General features: G+C 40.7%; 1 protein-coding gene across 1 annotated transcript; it reads right to left on the bottom strand.

Moving 5' to 3' along the window:
* Positions 1-609: 609 nt before the first annotated feature.
* LOC147312572 (adenylate cyclase type 8) lies at positions 610-14,643 on the bottom strand. Its single transcript, XM_086264071.1, has 21 exons — positions 14,379-14,643; positions 13,092-13,303; positions 11,277-12,005; positions 10,780-10,929; positions 10,529-10,659; positions 10,238-10,349; positions 10,027-10,154; positions 9,417-9,575; positions 8,924-9,158; positions 8,600-8,770; positions 8,408-8,508; positions 7,842-8,043; positions 7,258-7,350; positions 6,922-7,082; positions 6,556-6,637; positions 6,237-6,395; positions 5,285-5,431; positions 4,977-5,069; positions 4,738-4,852; positions 4,434-4,636; positions 610-3,974 (listed from the first exon to the last, which is right to left on the bottom strand). The coding sequence occupies exons 1-21, from the start codon at positions 14,428-14,430 to the stop codon at positions 3,759-3,761; spliced, it is 3,651 nt and encodes a 1,216-aa protein (XP_086120197.1). The 5' UTR covers positions 14,431-14,643; the 3' UTR covers positions 610-3,758.
* Positions 14,644-15,728: the final 1,085 nt, after the last annotated feature.

Raw genomic sequence — 15,728 nt, 5'->3', positions numbered from 1 at the left:
TATAGTATTATTATGTTTATTATATGATTATTATGATTATATTATTATTATATGATTATATTACTGTTATGCTTAAGGCTTTTATAAAGGCTTTTTATAGACCATATATTTATATTTGATTAATTTTAGAAAAAAATGTGAAAATAAATATATTTCTGTCCTATGACAACAGTGAAGCAGCATTCAGTGAGATAATGTTACAGAACCTTAATCGAAAAATTTAATGGAAAATAAAACCAGTATGTGATTGCAGTCTACAATGTTTGTCAGGAAACCTTTGTTTATGTCTAGGAAAGGAGTGTTAGATACTAGATGAGCTAACTTCTGTAGAGATTATGGTTTTTTTTTTTTCTGTGAACCTTCCGGGTGAACCATCTTTCAAAATAGAGCATCAGTGAGCCGGCTGCAGAATACCCGCGCTGGCTGCAGACAAAACTAATGGAGTCACGAGCAATCGTCGTGACTATCAAAGAAAGGAAGACACACCTCCAAGAAGAATACACCTTGAAAAAAGAGTTTAATAAGAGTCTCATGTCATTAACAATTAATAATACAGAGTTAAAAAATTAAAAGCACCCAGCTTTATGGCAACAATTGATTTTATTAATAGAAACTGGACTGGTTTGAATGTTTTTGTAAAAATTATATTAAAAAATGAAGTAAAAAGTTTTGCTGATACAGACGTACTATTCGCCGTGAACATTTCTATACTGTAACAACAATTAAACGTGTCTTTGGTATCTATTTAAAAACTGCACAAAGTCCCATAGAGGAGCTTAACATTAATATTTAAAGTTAAAAGACAAACAAAATAAAGACTGGCGTGAATTTGTGTCAGTTTGAATCAGACCTACAATGTAAAACATTCCTACATCAAGAGAAACCAAGCATCTTTGTTTGATTTTGATTTTAATAAATGATCAAGGTAAAAAAGGAAAAAAAAAAGTACACCATTTTACATATCTGGACATAATCACTCTGGTTCTTAGTTAGGACCGAAACTTCAGCTGAACAACAAAATAACATCAACATATGACATATTACACAGTGTCGTCCACAAAAACTAAGCCAAAGTGCAGAAGCAGAGTGTGAAAAACTAAGTGCACTCTTACTGTTTCCATAGGAATTAACAGAGGAAGTAGCAGACAGGTCCTGCTAATTAAATGCACTTAATTAATTGATTGTCAGTGAGTATGAGCACCTATAAAGAAGTAGAACTTTTGGCAGTTTGATGGTCTGCTGCATTCAGGTGTGTGTTAATGCCAAGGAGCAAAGCAAAGGCTGCCTATCAGTCCGGAAAAGTTTATAAAGAAACTTCCAAACAATTTGATGTCCATCATTCTATAGTGAAAAACCTTATTCTCACTATTATATTATATATCTCACTATTATAATATCTTTTGCTATAATGCACAGCATCATATCAGCACATGCACCTCGTACTAGCTCTCAAGCACGGTGGTGGAATTGTAATACTCTGGGCTTGTTTTGCAGCAACAGGAAGTTGCAGTCATTCCTCTGTATACCAAAGTATTCTAGAGTCACATGTGAATGGCCTGGTATGGTAAATGGCCTGTATTTATATAGCGCTTTTTACTAGTCCCTAAGGACCCCAAAGCGCTTTACATATCCAGTCATCCATCCACCCATTCACACACTGGTGATGGCAAGCTACATTGTAGCCACAGCCACCCTGGGGCACACTGACAGAGGCGAGGCTGCCGGACACTGGCGCCACCGGGCCCTCTGACCACCACCAGTAGGCAACGGGTGAAGTGTCTTGCCCAAGGACACAACGACCGAACCTTCCGATTACAAGGCGAACTCCCAACTCTTGAGCCACGATCGCCCCGCCACCTTTGTGACAGGGAAAAATTGTAATTGACTCATTGAACAGTAAAATGATCCCAAGCACAGAAGCAAATCTGCAACAGAATGGTTGAAAAAAGAAACGAATCAAGAAGTTGCAATGGCTCGGTCAAAGACCAGACCTTAACTGACTGAAATGCTGAAAGAGAGCTGTTCATAAATGATTGGCTGCAAACAATATTACAAAATTCCTCCACAGGGATGTGAGATACTGATAACGTTTATCAGGGCTTAAACATGGGACTCTCCACCATTTGATCTTAGAAATGAAGAAGCTTCACGGATGACAGGTGAAACTTAGAGGAGTCCACTCGCTTTTCTTTCCCAGCCCCTTGGATTACCATGACCTGGATGACTGAGGACCTTCACATAGATAAAGTTTTACAGAAAACATTTACATCAAGTTATTGTTGCTAAATGTGGTTCTACAAGTTACGGAGGTGGACTTAGTGTACTTTCACACACTGCTTCTACATGTGGTGTTCTACATCTGAGGTTGTATTTCAATGCATTTAAGATCTTGTAAGGATGAAATGATTTTTTTAGGTCCTAACACAAAGAACCTTAGTACTGACAGAGGTTTTGCTTTCTTTTTTACCATGACAGTAAGAGGAATACAGTGATATGTGAGGTGTTTTTGGCATTAAAACTGTTTCAGTGTTCCTCTTCTGAATCTCATAAATTCAGAACAACACTGACTCTGACAAGATAGAAAATAAGAAATAGTGGCTCAGTGGAAACTATGCAAATACAGTATTTACAAAAGTAAACCAAGCAGCAATCACTTTATAAATAAAGGGATTTTCTTTCTTTTTGGATTATGTTGCATGAGTGAAATATACTGACCAAAATCTCTTTAACACATGTGAAATTATTGGATATAAAGTAGAAATAATGCTTGACTTCACAACATAAATGTACTAATTAAGATAATACAAACAAACAAACAAACAAACAACATTCTATATTGGCCATTTGTAGTCTATGAGAATTTGTACTAAGAGGTAGTGTTTTGCTTGGAGGTCTGGAGTCTTGCTGATGTGTTATCCCAGCAAACATAAAGACATGTTGGCTCTTTCTTTCTTTCTTTCTTTCTTTCTTTCTTTCTTTCTTTCTTTGGCTATAGCTCAAGTGGTAGAGCAGGTCATCCACTGATCGGAAGGTTGGTGGTTCGATTCCTGGCTCCCCCTAGTCTACATGCCAAATATCCTTGGGCAAGATACTAACCCCAAAATTGCTCTCCGATGCATCCATCGGAGTATGAATGTGTGTGAGTGTTAGCTATAGCGCACTTAGAAAGATGTGCTTGTGCGAATGGGTGTGAATGGGTGAATGCACAAGTTGTGTAAAGCGCTTTGAGTGCTCAGATGAGTAGAAAAGCGCTATATAAGAACCAGTCCATTTACCATTTCTTTCTTTCTTTCTTTTTTTTACAAAAAACCTTAAAATCAGTGCTTATAGTGTATAGATATGGCAATAATAGTAATGAAAAAGCACTTTGCACTGCTTACAACATACTTGTGAAATGTAAGAGGCCAGAACTTTGATTAAATAGCACAGTTAACTCCTAACCAACTAAAGTTCAGACCACATACCACTCGGTGTGTCATGCAAAGATGAACGTTTGGGTCCAGAAGTCAAGAAATATGAGCATGGATGATTTCCTATAAATTCCTCTTAACTTGTCCATTTTGCTTGAGATGCCAAAAAAGATGGGTATGATGCAGTATTGGAAGAAATAAGAATAAAGGCTTAAACAGGTTTGGGCTCCTGCCACGGGTAGCTCAGTATTTTGTCTGTGAAGCTAATTCAGTTATGGCAAAGCATTAAAGGAATATGGCTGCAGTGTGTCCTGGCCTACGTGCAGCCATTTGACCCTGACAGTCTCCTCAGCGCTGCAGTCTGGAGGGAGTCCGATTGAACCTCCTGTTGCCCTCTCTCATCTTCTCCTTGTGTCTGGCCTGGACGAGACTGAACACCACCTCTGCCAGCGTCATGCGTCCTCCTGTCTGCCCTGCCAGGCGGCCATCTGTCCCATCGTTGGCCATCTTACTGCGCATGGTCCTGATGAAATAGGTGCGGACTTTCCCCTGGTGCTCACTTACCTACAATGAAAAACATAGATTAAAAAGTGAAGATGTGTATATTGTCACAGTTAGGCTAAACACAGAGGTTATTCTACAAAATTTGTATGATAATGAAGACTTTCTGAACATAAATTTGCTGCTGGCAAGATGTTTTTATGCTTGCTGGATAACTGAGATGGTTTATCGAACAGAAACCTCTAGAGCAAGGATCCAGCCATAGCAACACATTATGAATCACCTTAAACTCTGAGGTTTTTGTATAAAATGTTTCTCCCACCCTTAAAAAATGCAACATAATAAAATCAAAGGAGATCAAATAATTCCCCCCCTTCTGGAAGTCAGAATAAAGTTCCTAATTCCGAAGATGTCATTCATTGATTTAAGAACCTTACCTTATAGACCACAATGCTGTGGCGTTTTAAAAATAAACAACACTTGTTTAAGCTTAACTACTCTTCATAGTCAGTCTCCACTCACCCCTTTGACAAATATTTCTCCACGCAGCTCCAGGACGAAGCCCCAATCTGTCAGGATCCTTCGGGTGGCTTCGGGTACTTGGATGCGTCCGCTCACACCTGTGCTGTCCATGCGGCTGGCTAAGTTCACTGTGGAGCCCCAGATATCGTACTGCGGTTTGGTGGCACCGATCACCCCAGCGGCCACGGGCCCGTGAGCAATGCCTGCATGAGTCCAAACCCAGACAATAATTTCAGATATTTGCTACAACACTAGAAATCGTGCGAGTGTGCTTTTGTGGGGCTGTGGCAGGGCAGCTTCTTACCCACACGCAGCTGAAAGCGTTGAGTAGAGTTCCTAATAATCTCTTTCAAGGTCTCCTGCATCGCCAATGCAAACAAAACCAGCTCGCTCAGGTGGTTCCATTCATCCATTGATTTCTGGAGGAGACAAAGATAAACATACAGTTTCAAGCAAGGAGATAATATCATAACAAGTACCACAAATCAAAGCAAAGCTAATAAGACAAAAGGAAATAAGACCACATACAGAAAAATCTCCCACCTGTTTATCTGGAGCTAAACCTGATGCCGCCATGTAGCAGCTCCCAATTGTCTTAATCTTCTCCACATGGTGAAAATACGGCTCCTCAAACAGCTTGTTAGAAGATAAGATTAAATTACACAACAAGTTTAGCAGCTGACTTATGCAATTAGAGGCTATCCTATTTATCAAAGCAGGACTTGTGTCAACCCACAGCCTGGATTGAACTACACTGTCTCTGTTTTATTTTAACCGATAAATAATTGGACCAAAAGGGATAATCCATAAATAAACCACTGTCATATGATCATTTTGAGTCCAACACTCACCTCATCAAAGCCGGCAATTATCTCATTGAGTAGGCGGAGGCATTCCACTCCTTCATGCTTGAACTCTTTCTCCTCGAAGTACTCATCGAACCCAGCGATGGAGGCAAACATGACGCCCACTTCATCATAGGATTGGGAGTAAAGATCCTAAAAGAAGAGTCATGATGGGTGATTTCTTCAAAATCCTCTTTGTTTGAGTCAGGTAAGGTACTGTGCAAAAGTCTTGAGCCGCCCAACGTTATAAAACCACATCATTTGTTCCAATTTGTTTAGTTGAATTGATGAAAAATGCAAAGTATAACACAGTTTGACAGTCATAAAATAGTATTTTTGCACCAAGAGCGCATGCATGTGCATGATGTGTCTTAAAACTGGACAAGTGGACGACAAAAGAAGAAACAGGACCTGAGAGATGCACCTGGCCCTCAGTTGATCCATCTACTGTTCACTGAAGCCTGATCAAAAATGGTGTCAGTGGAAGGGTGGCTGTCAAGAAGCCATTAATAAGTAAGGGAAACAGGGAGGAAAGTAACTGAATATCCATGGCAACGAGTCTTATAAAGTGGTGAATCCAAATGTGAAATTATGTTAAAATCACCGTCGCTATGTACTGAGGAGGTAAAGCGGTATAACATTGAGTGTCTACAGCCATGTGTAAAACATGGTGGAGGTTCTGTCATGGTTTGGGGCTGCATATCACCCAGTGGGGTTGGAGATCTTTTAAAAAATGATCGGATTATAAATAAAGGAAAGTGCCAGATTTTAAAAAGTACTACATAACGTTAATTTTAATTGTACAATTTCAATATAGGTTAAACCGTAGACAGAGGTTGCTATTCATTGGTCCAATCAGTATTTTCAAAGCACTGATGGTTACTCAGACTGATTCTGCTGTGGACCAGACTATGAGTCAAAAGAAGTGAGGCTAAAGGTTTTGGGGTGTTTCAGCTACCTCGTCATGCTTGCTCCGGTCCAAGAAATGTTGAGCTACATGAACTGGTAGGATGTTGTATAGCAAACACTCATTGTGTTCCCGCAACTCCCTCATGTCTGCCACCTCCTGCTGGGCCTGCAGACGCCACAGGAAGTCCAGTCTGGCAGTAGCCTCCCACTGGATAGAAAAGATACAGCGAGATAGAACATCATCTACCTGCAACACAGTCCTGTGTGACAGAAAACAGTTTTAGTTTCAATAACACAGACCAGAAAGTGTTGCTATAGTGACAGGATCATCTATAAGTTCAATCTGGGAAAATGAAGTGTATGAGCACCTGACGTCCATTATAGAAGACGGCAACAATAAACATGGCCATGAGAAGGAAGGAAATTCCATTTCTTCTGACATAGTGAGACCTGTAACAAAGTATATTAGGAAAATCGATACACTCTGTGGGCAAAAATATACCTACACATTACACTTAAAGGAGATGCTCAGCTTTGGAACACATGGCATGAAGCTCCCAGTGCACAGTTTTTGTGCTGATGTTAATGTAGGATGAGGTTGGCTCAATTAACTGGTGTGGCCCAAAACTTTTGATCATAAATTGTGTATAGAGGCGAATATTTAAATATAGCACTGTGTAGTAAAACTACAGCAGCTGTGCAGTTTGTATGCTGCTCGCTGCTCATACACTGACCTGTGCAGCGTATCGTGGCGCGTGAGTGAGACAAAGGCGAGGTGGCTGAGGTAGGAGTAGACAGCCACTGCTAGCAGCAGCGTTGCCAGCTTCAGCAGAGAGTTCAGACGCAGAAAAACCGCACACGTCACCATGGCAATCACCCCGCTCAACACAAAAATCTAAAGGGAACAAATTGGGAAAGATGAAACAAGCAGTAATAACCTCATTTTACTGAAACCCAATGTGATTTATTGTTAGTATTTTTAATACAAGACAGACATTTGGATAAATCAACAGGAAATCACATAAAATCTCTATAATAATTGTCCCAAATTTAAACTACTGTTTGCTTGCCTCAGGGTAAGAGCAGACAGTGAGTGGACGTGAGCCTGTGCCAGTCTTCTCAGTTATGTCAGCCTCTCCTGTGTTCATGAGGATGCACCACACCTGCAAACAGCACAAAATGTTCCAACCTGATTCTGCATCATAGAGCATAACAAATATAAACCGGTAGTCAAACTTTCTTAAAACTGGTGATTTAAAACCTTTAATGAGGTTTTGCTTAATTTTGTGCTTTTTTCTAATAAAAAGAAGGTTTACTAAATAATTTTATCACTGCAAAAGAACCCCTTTACCTTCTTATATCTAAATGGGCTTTTTACATCACACGAAAGACCCCTGTGCTTACTTCATTTTTTACCTTCTTGCACTCCTCTGTCCTGTTTGCATGCCAAGTGTGCTATAAATATCAGCAGGGAAGTGCAACTTTCCTCTTTTTGCATATGCATTTCAGAGAGGATTATGCAAATTAATGTGCATTTGGTTTACAAGGGTCAGTTACCAGGTGCAATACTGCAGACATACAAAGGAAAAAGTCGTGTTGAAGAACATGGCAGTTTATGTAAATTACTCTTCTCTTGTGTTATTCAGACTCTCACCATGTCAGTAGAGGCCAACCCAAAGTTGATGAAGATCGCTATGAGAGTAAACAGGTTACGGGCACTGTTGTTTTCATGAATCCAGCAACAGAAGTGCTGCAGTGATGAAGGAGTCCACTTGAACTCTTCGGCAAGGGCAACAAGTAGCAGCAGCACGTGGGCAAGCAGAAAGACTGAAAACTGGAGGACAGCAGGGAACAGTCTACGATTGGGGAGGGAAGAGGGGGTTAAGAAGAAGAAGAAAGTGAGTGAAGTCATGAATGTTAATAATATTAATACAGTGTAGAACAGAAAAAAACAAGTTCAGGTGTCCAGTGTGACTGCACGGGTCAGTGCATTCTTTTAAATACCAGCAGGTGGCACCAAAGTAAAGAAAAACAAAAACTTAAGCACAGTAGCAATAAAGTCTGGTCAAAACACTACAGGGAGCTCTTTTTATAATACTGGTTATACCGATGTGGAATTGATATTTATTTAAAATGCTATAAGCTGGATTTAGGTACAAAATGACTTAATGGAATCATAATAAGTGGAATTAACAGTTGTAACATATTGGAGTTTCCTACCTGGGGGCAGGGATGAGGGCCTGGGCAGCCATGAGAAACAGAAGCAGGATGAAGGAGCAGACCAGATTGGAGTTGAACATTTCATCTCTCATCTGGGAGAACTGGATGGGCCAAAAGCGAGAAAAATAAATGTCACTTTTAGCTGCGTCTTTAAAAAACAGTTTGCATCTCTATCTTTTCTTCACAGTCTACCTTGTCCTCGATGTTTGTGTCCTTGAAGACAAGGGTCAGTGGTGTGATGTGCTCTCTGTGCATACGCTCACTACTTCGAAGCTCGATGGCATGCTTGATGCGTTTGTTAATCTCTCTCGAGTTGGACTGCCAAAGGGTGGGCATTGAGCCATTTGTAAAAGCAGCTAGAATCTAAAAGAAAAGAATAGAAATGACTGATTAGGTGAGTACAGGTGAGTCTCAGATGTGCCGAGCTCTTCAGATTCTTCAATTCAAATTCGTCACCACCTGACCAAAGGCACCAAATTCAGCACCTTCCTTTCTGTTTGGTATTTGCGCACTTACGCTGTTCATGTCAACGACAGTCTTAAAAGGTATGTCCGGACTCCAGGTTTGAATTGGTTTTTGAACTTTGGGGGGCTTGATGTGGTTAACTTTGTCTCTGTCCTGCTGAGGGCAGATGAGGAAGGTGTCAATATTGTATTTTCGTAGGAAAGCATTCCTATCACGACCATGGCCCTCTTCTGTCTTGTAAGTGCCTTCTAGACAATCGAGAGTTGCCCTTGAGATGTGGATGCGTCTGTTTCAGGGAGAAAGAAAAATTCATGCAGAAAGAAATTAAAAAATATTGTGGATGATGTAAGACAAGAGGTCATCATTAATGCATCACCAGATGAAAATATATACCCCCTCCAAATGTACCTATTACGAAATTAAATAGCACGTTTTTTATTCTTTTCTTAAATATTATCTTACAGAAAGCCTGGAAACCTGTCAGGCACATCTTTGTCAGGTAACATACTTGACAGGAGTTTCTCTAATGGTTGCTGGTGCTCACCCAGGTATGCCCCCCGCTTCCAGCATGTTGGCGATGCCCACGTCCCAGGACCAGACATCAAAGTGCCATTTCTGCAGACCCAATACCCCACAGAGGACAGAGCCCGAGTGGATGCCGATCCTCATGTCCATGTCGAAGTTGAGCTGCTTCTGTACATACCTGGTGATTTTGTGAGGTAAAGTGATCGTGTCTTACAAACAAAAATAGGATCTTACACTCTCATATGGATACCTATAGACCCATAAGAAGGTGGACCCTTTTTCAAGGTTGACGCAGAAGCATTGTGTTACACAATGTATTGATACACACCTGAATGCTGCACACCAGCAAACTGCCCAGACCTCTGCTTTTACTTAGGTGCTCACAGTTGTTGATCATCAATTAATCAAGTGCACTTAATTAGCAGGATCTGGATGCTACTTACCTGCTTAATTCATGTGGAAGCAGCAAAGGAATACTTAAAATTTTCACACAGTGCTTCTGCATTTCAGCTTTGTTTTGTGTTAATCTTTTGTTACTTAGCTGAGGTTATATTTACATAATTTTAAAACCACGTGATTTTGTTTTTTTTAATTAACTTGTGTTTGTGTCTTTAAATATGATGACTGACCGTATAGTGTTGATCATAGCCAGACCCATCTCAACACAATAACGGGCATGGGCACGCTGGGGCTCGGGAACCCCTGACACACAGTAGTAACAGTCTCCCAGTATCTTTATCCGCAAGCAGTGGTGTTCCTGTGATAAAAGAAGAAGAAGAAGGACATTAGAAGCTGGAAGATGTTTTACATCAACCAAAAAGGGCTCGCTCAGGCCCTCACCTCTGCCAGTCGGTCAAAACGTCCAAAGAGCTCATTGAGGGTTCGAACCAGATCCTGGGCTGACAGGTTCATAGACAACAAAGTGAAACCCTTGATGTCTGCAAAAAGGATGCTACAAGAAGGAGAGAAGGACTAAAAAGTCTGAAATGACATAGCAAACACTTACTATTGGCATTAGGTTGGCCTGCAACTTGATAATCAGAGTGAAACCCACTTGGCTTATAAATCTTACGAGTCAAGGTTACAAGGTTACAAATTTAACTACTAATATACTAACTCATGCATGTATACCTGACATCTTTGTACTGGTGGATATAGATCTTGTGAAACTCTTGAGGGTTTAGATCATCTTCCATAGCACTCATGTCAGCAATCATCTCCAAGGCAACAAAGCGAGGCAGGATCGACAAAACTAGGCGGTCCTGTGAAGAAGTGTAACAATGTGAGAGTCATGGAAGTGAGTTAATGCAACCAAAGCTTTCATCATAACACAGATAATTCTCTGGCTTTAAATTTCAGGACAGCTCCCATCTTCATTGTACCTGTCTTTGATTCTCTTGCTCTAATTTGAGGCGTCCTTCAATGCAACGACGGGTCTCCAGAAAAACCTGGCGCTGAGCGTGGTCTGTCAGGTAGTGGATGAACAAGCCAGCTGTGTTCATCCCCAGGTACAGCAGGCCTTTGGCAACCACCTGCATCGAAAAAGTGTGAATACTACATTAATTCATGGAAAAAAAGCTTTAAAAAAAGTTTGAAGGGGAAATTGGGGAAAGAGTATTGGACTGAAGCTTGGGGGGAGGGTTTCTAATTCCTTATTATTTGTTGATTAATATGTCAATAGAGACCCATGAGCTTTCAACAAGTACAATGAAATAGTTTTTTTCTCAAATTTTGTAGATTTGTGCCTAACACTGCTGTAAAGTCTAAGAAATCAAACTTTCCATAAGCCTTAACAGTGTATCACTGATTTATCGGCATGATACACATTTAAAAAATGTAACAGTAGGAAAGGAAATTCAAAGGGGACTTTTTTTTTCACCTTTCTCAGAAGCAAAGCATCAGTGTAGCAGCATACTATCTCTACCAGAATGTGCAGCATTGAGGACAGGGTGCCCGCACATATGGCCCACAGCAGAGGTAATGGCAGCAGTGTGTATGTTGCGAACAAAGTGAACAAAAGGTACCACGATGGGTCTTTTTCTAGTCCGTACACCAGACCCCCCAGCACCTGTGTGGTCTGTGACAACCAGCTGGCGAGGCCGGCGTAGTGAAGCCACTGTGGGGACACGGAGTCTTTGTGGGTTAACACTATGACGCACAGAACTGTTGCTAACACCATGAACATGCCCGTCAGGCAGCCACGCAAAGTGTCTGTGGAAGCTTCCGGCGCCAATGCCAGGTACAGAACCAACATGTGCAGCTTGGCCACCACGTCTATCACATTGGTGATGGCCAGAGAATTACGTCTTTGGGTGGAAGAGTGCTGCTGGTAGAGTTTCTCCAGGTCGTGGGACTTGAAGGTGTGCAATAGCGTGGGTATGTAGACACCACAGACAGTTCGACCCCAGTGGACGAAGAAGTCAGCGTCGCTGGAGTAGTTGTTAAAAGCACCCCCGGTGCTGGTGGAATCGCGAACCAAGGGATGGACTCTGAACGTGGAAGAACGGCGCTTTGTTACCCCACGTGAGGCTTTGCTGCGGATTTGCCTGTTGATCTCCTCTATGTAGGTATCTGTCACAAAGATTTTGCGTGCTGGTTCAACACCCAACTGTCAAAGGATAAAAACAGGATCCTTCATTCAAAAAAGTTACAAGGCTATTATATCTTATTTGGCAAATCAGGGTAGACAAGATTCAGCATGCAAAAATAACAATTACACTTACATGGATAGTCTAAAAACAGCCACATTCACACACAAAGAGGATTAATTAGTGGCCTTTAAAACCGAGGTCACTGGCATCAGGCCAATGCCAAGGTAAAGGCAGCGCTCACTTATTTAGCCAAGTCAACAAATCCTTTTGAAGCAGGAGGAACATTAATTCATCGTTGCATATCTTTCTAATACTCTTTTACTTTTACCCCTATTATGATGTAGAAATAATAATAAAACAGCAGTGCTGCTTCATGCCTTTGGGCCGCTGGTTACTAAAGTATCTGTCTGTGAAATTAAGAGGCACAGGGTTGAGACACTCCTTTCAAACCATGCACAGGTTAAAAAAAAAACAAGGCCTAAAAGGCAAAGCAAGGTTGAGTCTGAAAGCAAGGAAGCTGAATCATCCCCCACCTGGCAGCAGGACCCCGAGGTGCTTCAGCAAACAAAAAAGGCAAAAAATGCTAAAAACCTAAATCCAATCGTTTCTGAGTAGGTGTACAAAGCTGCTACACACCTGTCTCTTTTCACTTGTAACTTTCTTTATTTTGCTTTCGTCTCTTATTTGCCACATGGGGATAGAATGAGTCTGTGTGCTACCGGTTACCTTTATGGATGCTGAATGTTGAGACTTGCTTCTAGAAGGATCTTGTGAGGCTTGCTTTATTATCACATGTCTATTGTAAATGTGAATCATTTTTGAAATATAAATGCCAAAACCATTTCAACACACATTAGATATGCATAATGGTAAGAGCGCATTAGATTGTAATGGTAAGAGTAATAGCTTTATTTTGAAAAGAATCAAAAATTTCATGTGTGCTTGATAGCCATTAGTGAGGTACACTTTTGAATGCAGTATAAAAAGTGCGTCATAAGGCCAGAGCTCCACACAGACAGACACAGCCTCTTCCAGTACACAATACTAGTGTGCACAAAAAAAAAAAATCAGAACACATTTACAACAATCTAAAACTCAATCACCTGGGTACTGAGATCCTGCTGCATAATGATGTGTTTTACTGCGTTCTGCCACAGCATCTTTTTCCGCCGCAGGCCAGGGGACATGGTGGGGGTTACACAGGGCAGCTCACGCAGCCCCATGGGGGAGACCTGCGTTGTGTTAGCGAAGGTCACCATGGTGGCGACCTCAGCTGACCTCAGCTGTTGGTATTGGATCAGGAGCAGGTAGGAGCCTGGAACGTGAAGGGAAAAGGGGAGTCAGTATGGACCAGATTTGGTGTTATTGCTTAAAAAAACATTAGAGTTCATCAGTAAGTTTTATAATAATAATAATAATTACAACTTTATTTATATCACAGATTTGGAAGCTGTTTTGACAGACAAGTCAAAGTAGAATACTAAATTCAAAGAGATAACTGGACATTATGGCCAGTAATTAACATGTAAAGTAAACCCACTTTAATTCATTTCAACTTTCATCTTTCATCTACCTAATTTTGCCTAATATGAATTTGTCTTACAGAAATATTTCATTATGAATGACCTGCAGTGTGAGTATTTGTTTGAATAAATGAGGAAAAGGGAATTTGATTGATAGACTTTTATAAAGAGGAACTTTGGGTGGCTTTCTGTACCAAAGCCACTGATGCATCTACTATCATAAAATGCTAAATATAAAGGATTTTTGCAGTTTGATGCATCTGAATACCCCGCGTGAAGGATTTAATAATCAAAGGTCTTTATGCACTATATAAATTGAGTAACAAATCTGTCTGAGTTCCTTATTCTTTTAGATAAAATTTGTTATGCTGCACACGTTCAACCATGCCAGAAAGGGCCACCTGGTCGGCTTCACGTGTTTACGCAGTGTGTGCCAGAAGAAAGGCAGCTTTCCAACGAATTATCTGGCCAGATTTAGAGCTGAGCTGGTTAATGCTCAGAGTTAAACTCCTCCAGGTCCTTCTGGCTCTGGATGCTGTTGTCCCACCCACTCACAGTCTACTGCCACCGGGCTGATTCTCACCAAGATCATGTATCTGCACAGAACAGACTGGATATGCTAAAACACATCATATTAGATGAGTAATTAGGTATAGTATTAAGTGTGCATCTTTATTTGTTTTTGAACATTACAAACATTACAGTTTCTTGGATGTAGAAGAATCCCTTTGTCATTCCTCTTTCAGCAGTTTCAGCTGTCCCAAGCGGACAATAAGCTCCCCGTAACCTACAATGTGTCAAAGGACCCCCCCCCCCCCCCCCCCCCCAAAAAAAAGAAGCAAAAGGATTGTAAACCACACAACTGACCTGTAACGTTTCCCGTATAGTGCATCCACTGACAATACCTAGTTTCTGCCATTGTATACGTGCATCCAGCTCATCATAATCCATTTTTGTTGATTTCATCGGCTTTGATATTTAAGACACAACCTATAAAAGGAAAACTGAAACTTGAAGCAGCCCTCGTTGCAATGCCGTATCCAACACTGATGCGGACAGCGACATACAGGCCTGGCGAGACTCCTGGAGTCGTTCTTTCAGGACTGCAGGTCACCATCTGGACTGTTTTGAAATGATGTCAAGAACTGCCACAAAGCAGAGCTGCAGGAGTGAAGAGTGCAAAGAGGATTAATTAGTCAGCGGCCACTCTCACTGGTCTGTAAAACCGAGGTCACTGGCACCAGGATAACACCAAGGTAAAGGCAGTGTGCTCTCATTTGGTCAAGTCAACAAATCTTATTGAAGCAGGGGAAACATTAATGCATTGATACATAGCACTTTAATACACTCTTTGTTTTACTTCTGGTAATGTGCAAAAAAATAATAATAAAACAGCAGTGCTGCCTCATGCCTTTGGGCTTCTGGTTACTAAACTACCTGTCTGTGAAATTACAGACACGGGGGTGACAAATTCCTTTCATACAGTGCACAGGCAAAAACAATGCCTAAAAGGCAAAGCGAGGTTGAATGTGAGAGCAAGGAAACTGAATCATCTCCCACCTGGCAGCAGGAGCCCAAGGTGCTTCAGCAAACAAAAGGCAACGAAGCTGCCTTTGCTAAACATTTTAAAATCCAAGTGTTTCTGAGTAGGTGTACAAAGTCACTCCACATCTGTCTAAATACAAATTTCAAGGCTCTTCTTTATTTTTAACATTTTATTTGTAAGGTCCAGATTTTCATAACAAAACACAAACATACAAATTTCATGTTATTATCTTATGAATTACCAAAGTTACCCATTTGAACTTAAAGAACAAGTTCTAGCTTTTAATACAAAATCATCAAATACTGTTTCCCACGATAACACAAATTCTGCTTGCTATGTGTGTGTCTGTGTGAAGAGAAGTCATTTCCACATTTAATGCCGAAGCTCAGTGTTGGAAATACAGAGCTCTCCAGTTACCGTTTGTCTTCTAACCCTGAATTACTGACAATGCTTCTATATAAATACAATATTTCTTACAAACACTCCATCTGGTAAGACTTCAGTCAGCAAATCTTCTGTTGTTTTTCTTTCTTATGAAGTAAATTGTTAAATTATATTCTGATGGATGAACACATTGCTCCAAGAGCAATACCAACATAATATTTTGCTTGGATTTCTTATATATTATCATACAGTATATGAGGTTGGTTATTGTTACACAATAGAAAGAC

Source organism: Aulonocara sp. 'chitande type north' Nkhata Bay, linkage group LG15 (genome assembly GCF_057382095.1).
Source record: "Aulonocara sp. 'chitande type north' Nkhata Bay isolate Kocher_YH1m ecotype deep benthic linkage group LG15, A_spYH_male_GT1.1, whole genome shotgun sequence".
NCBI lineage: Eukaryota > Metazoa > Chordata > Actinopteri > Cichliformes > Cichlidae > Aulonocara > Aulonocara sp. 'chitande type north' Nkhata Bay.
The sequence above is the reverse complement of the archived record's forward strand: the minus strand, read 5'-3'. Positions and strand labels throughout refer to the sequence as shown.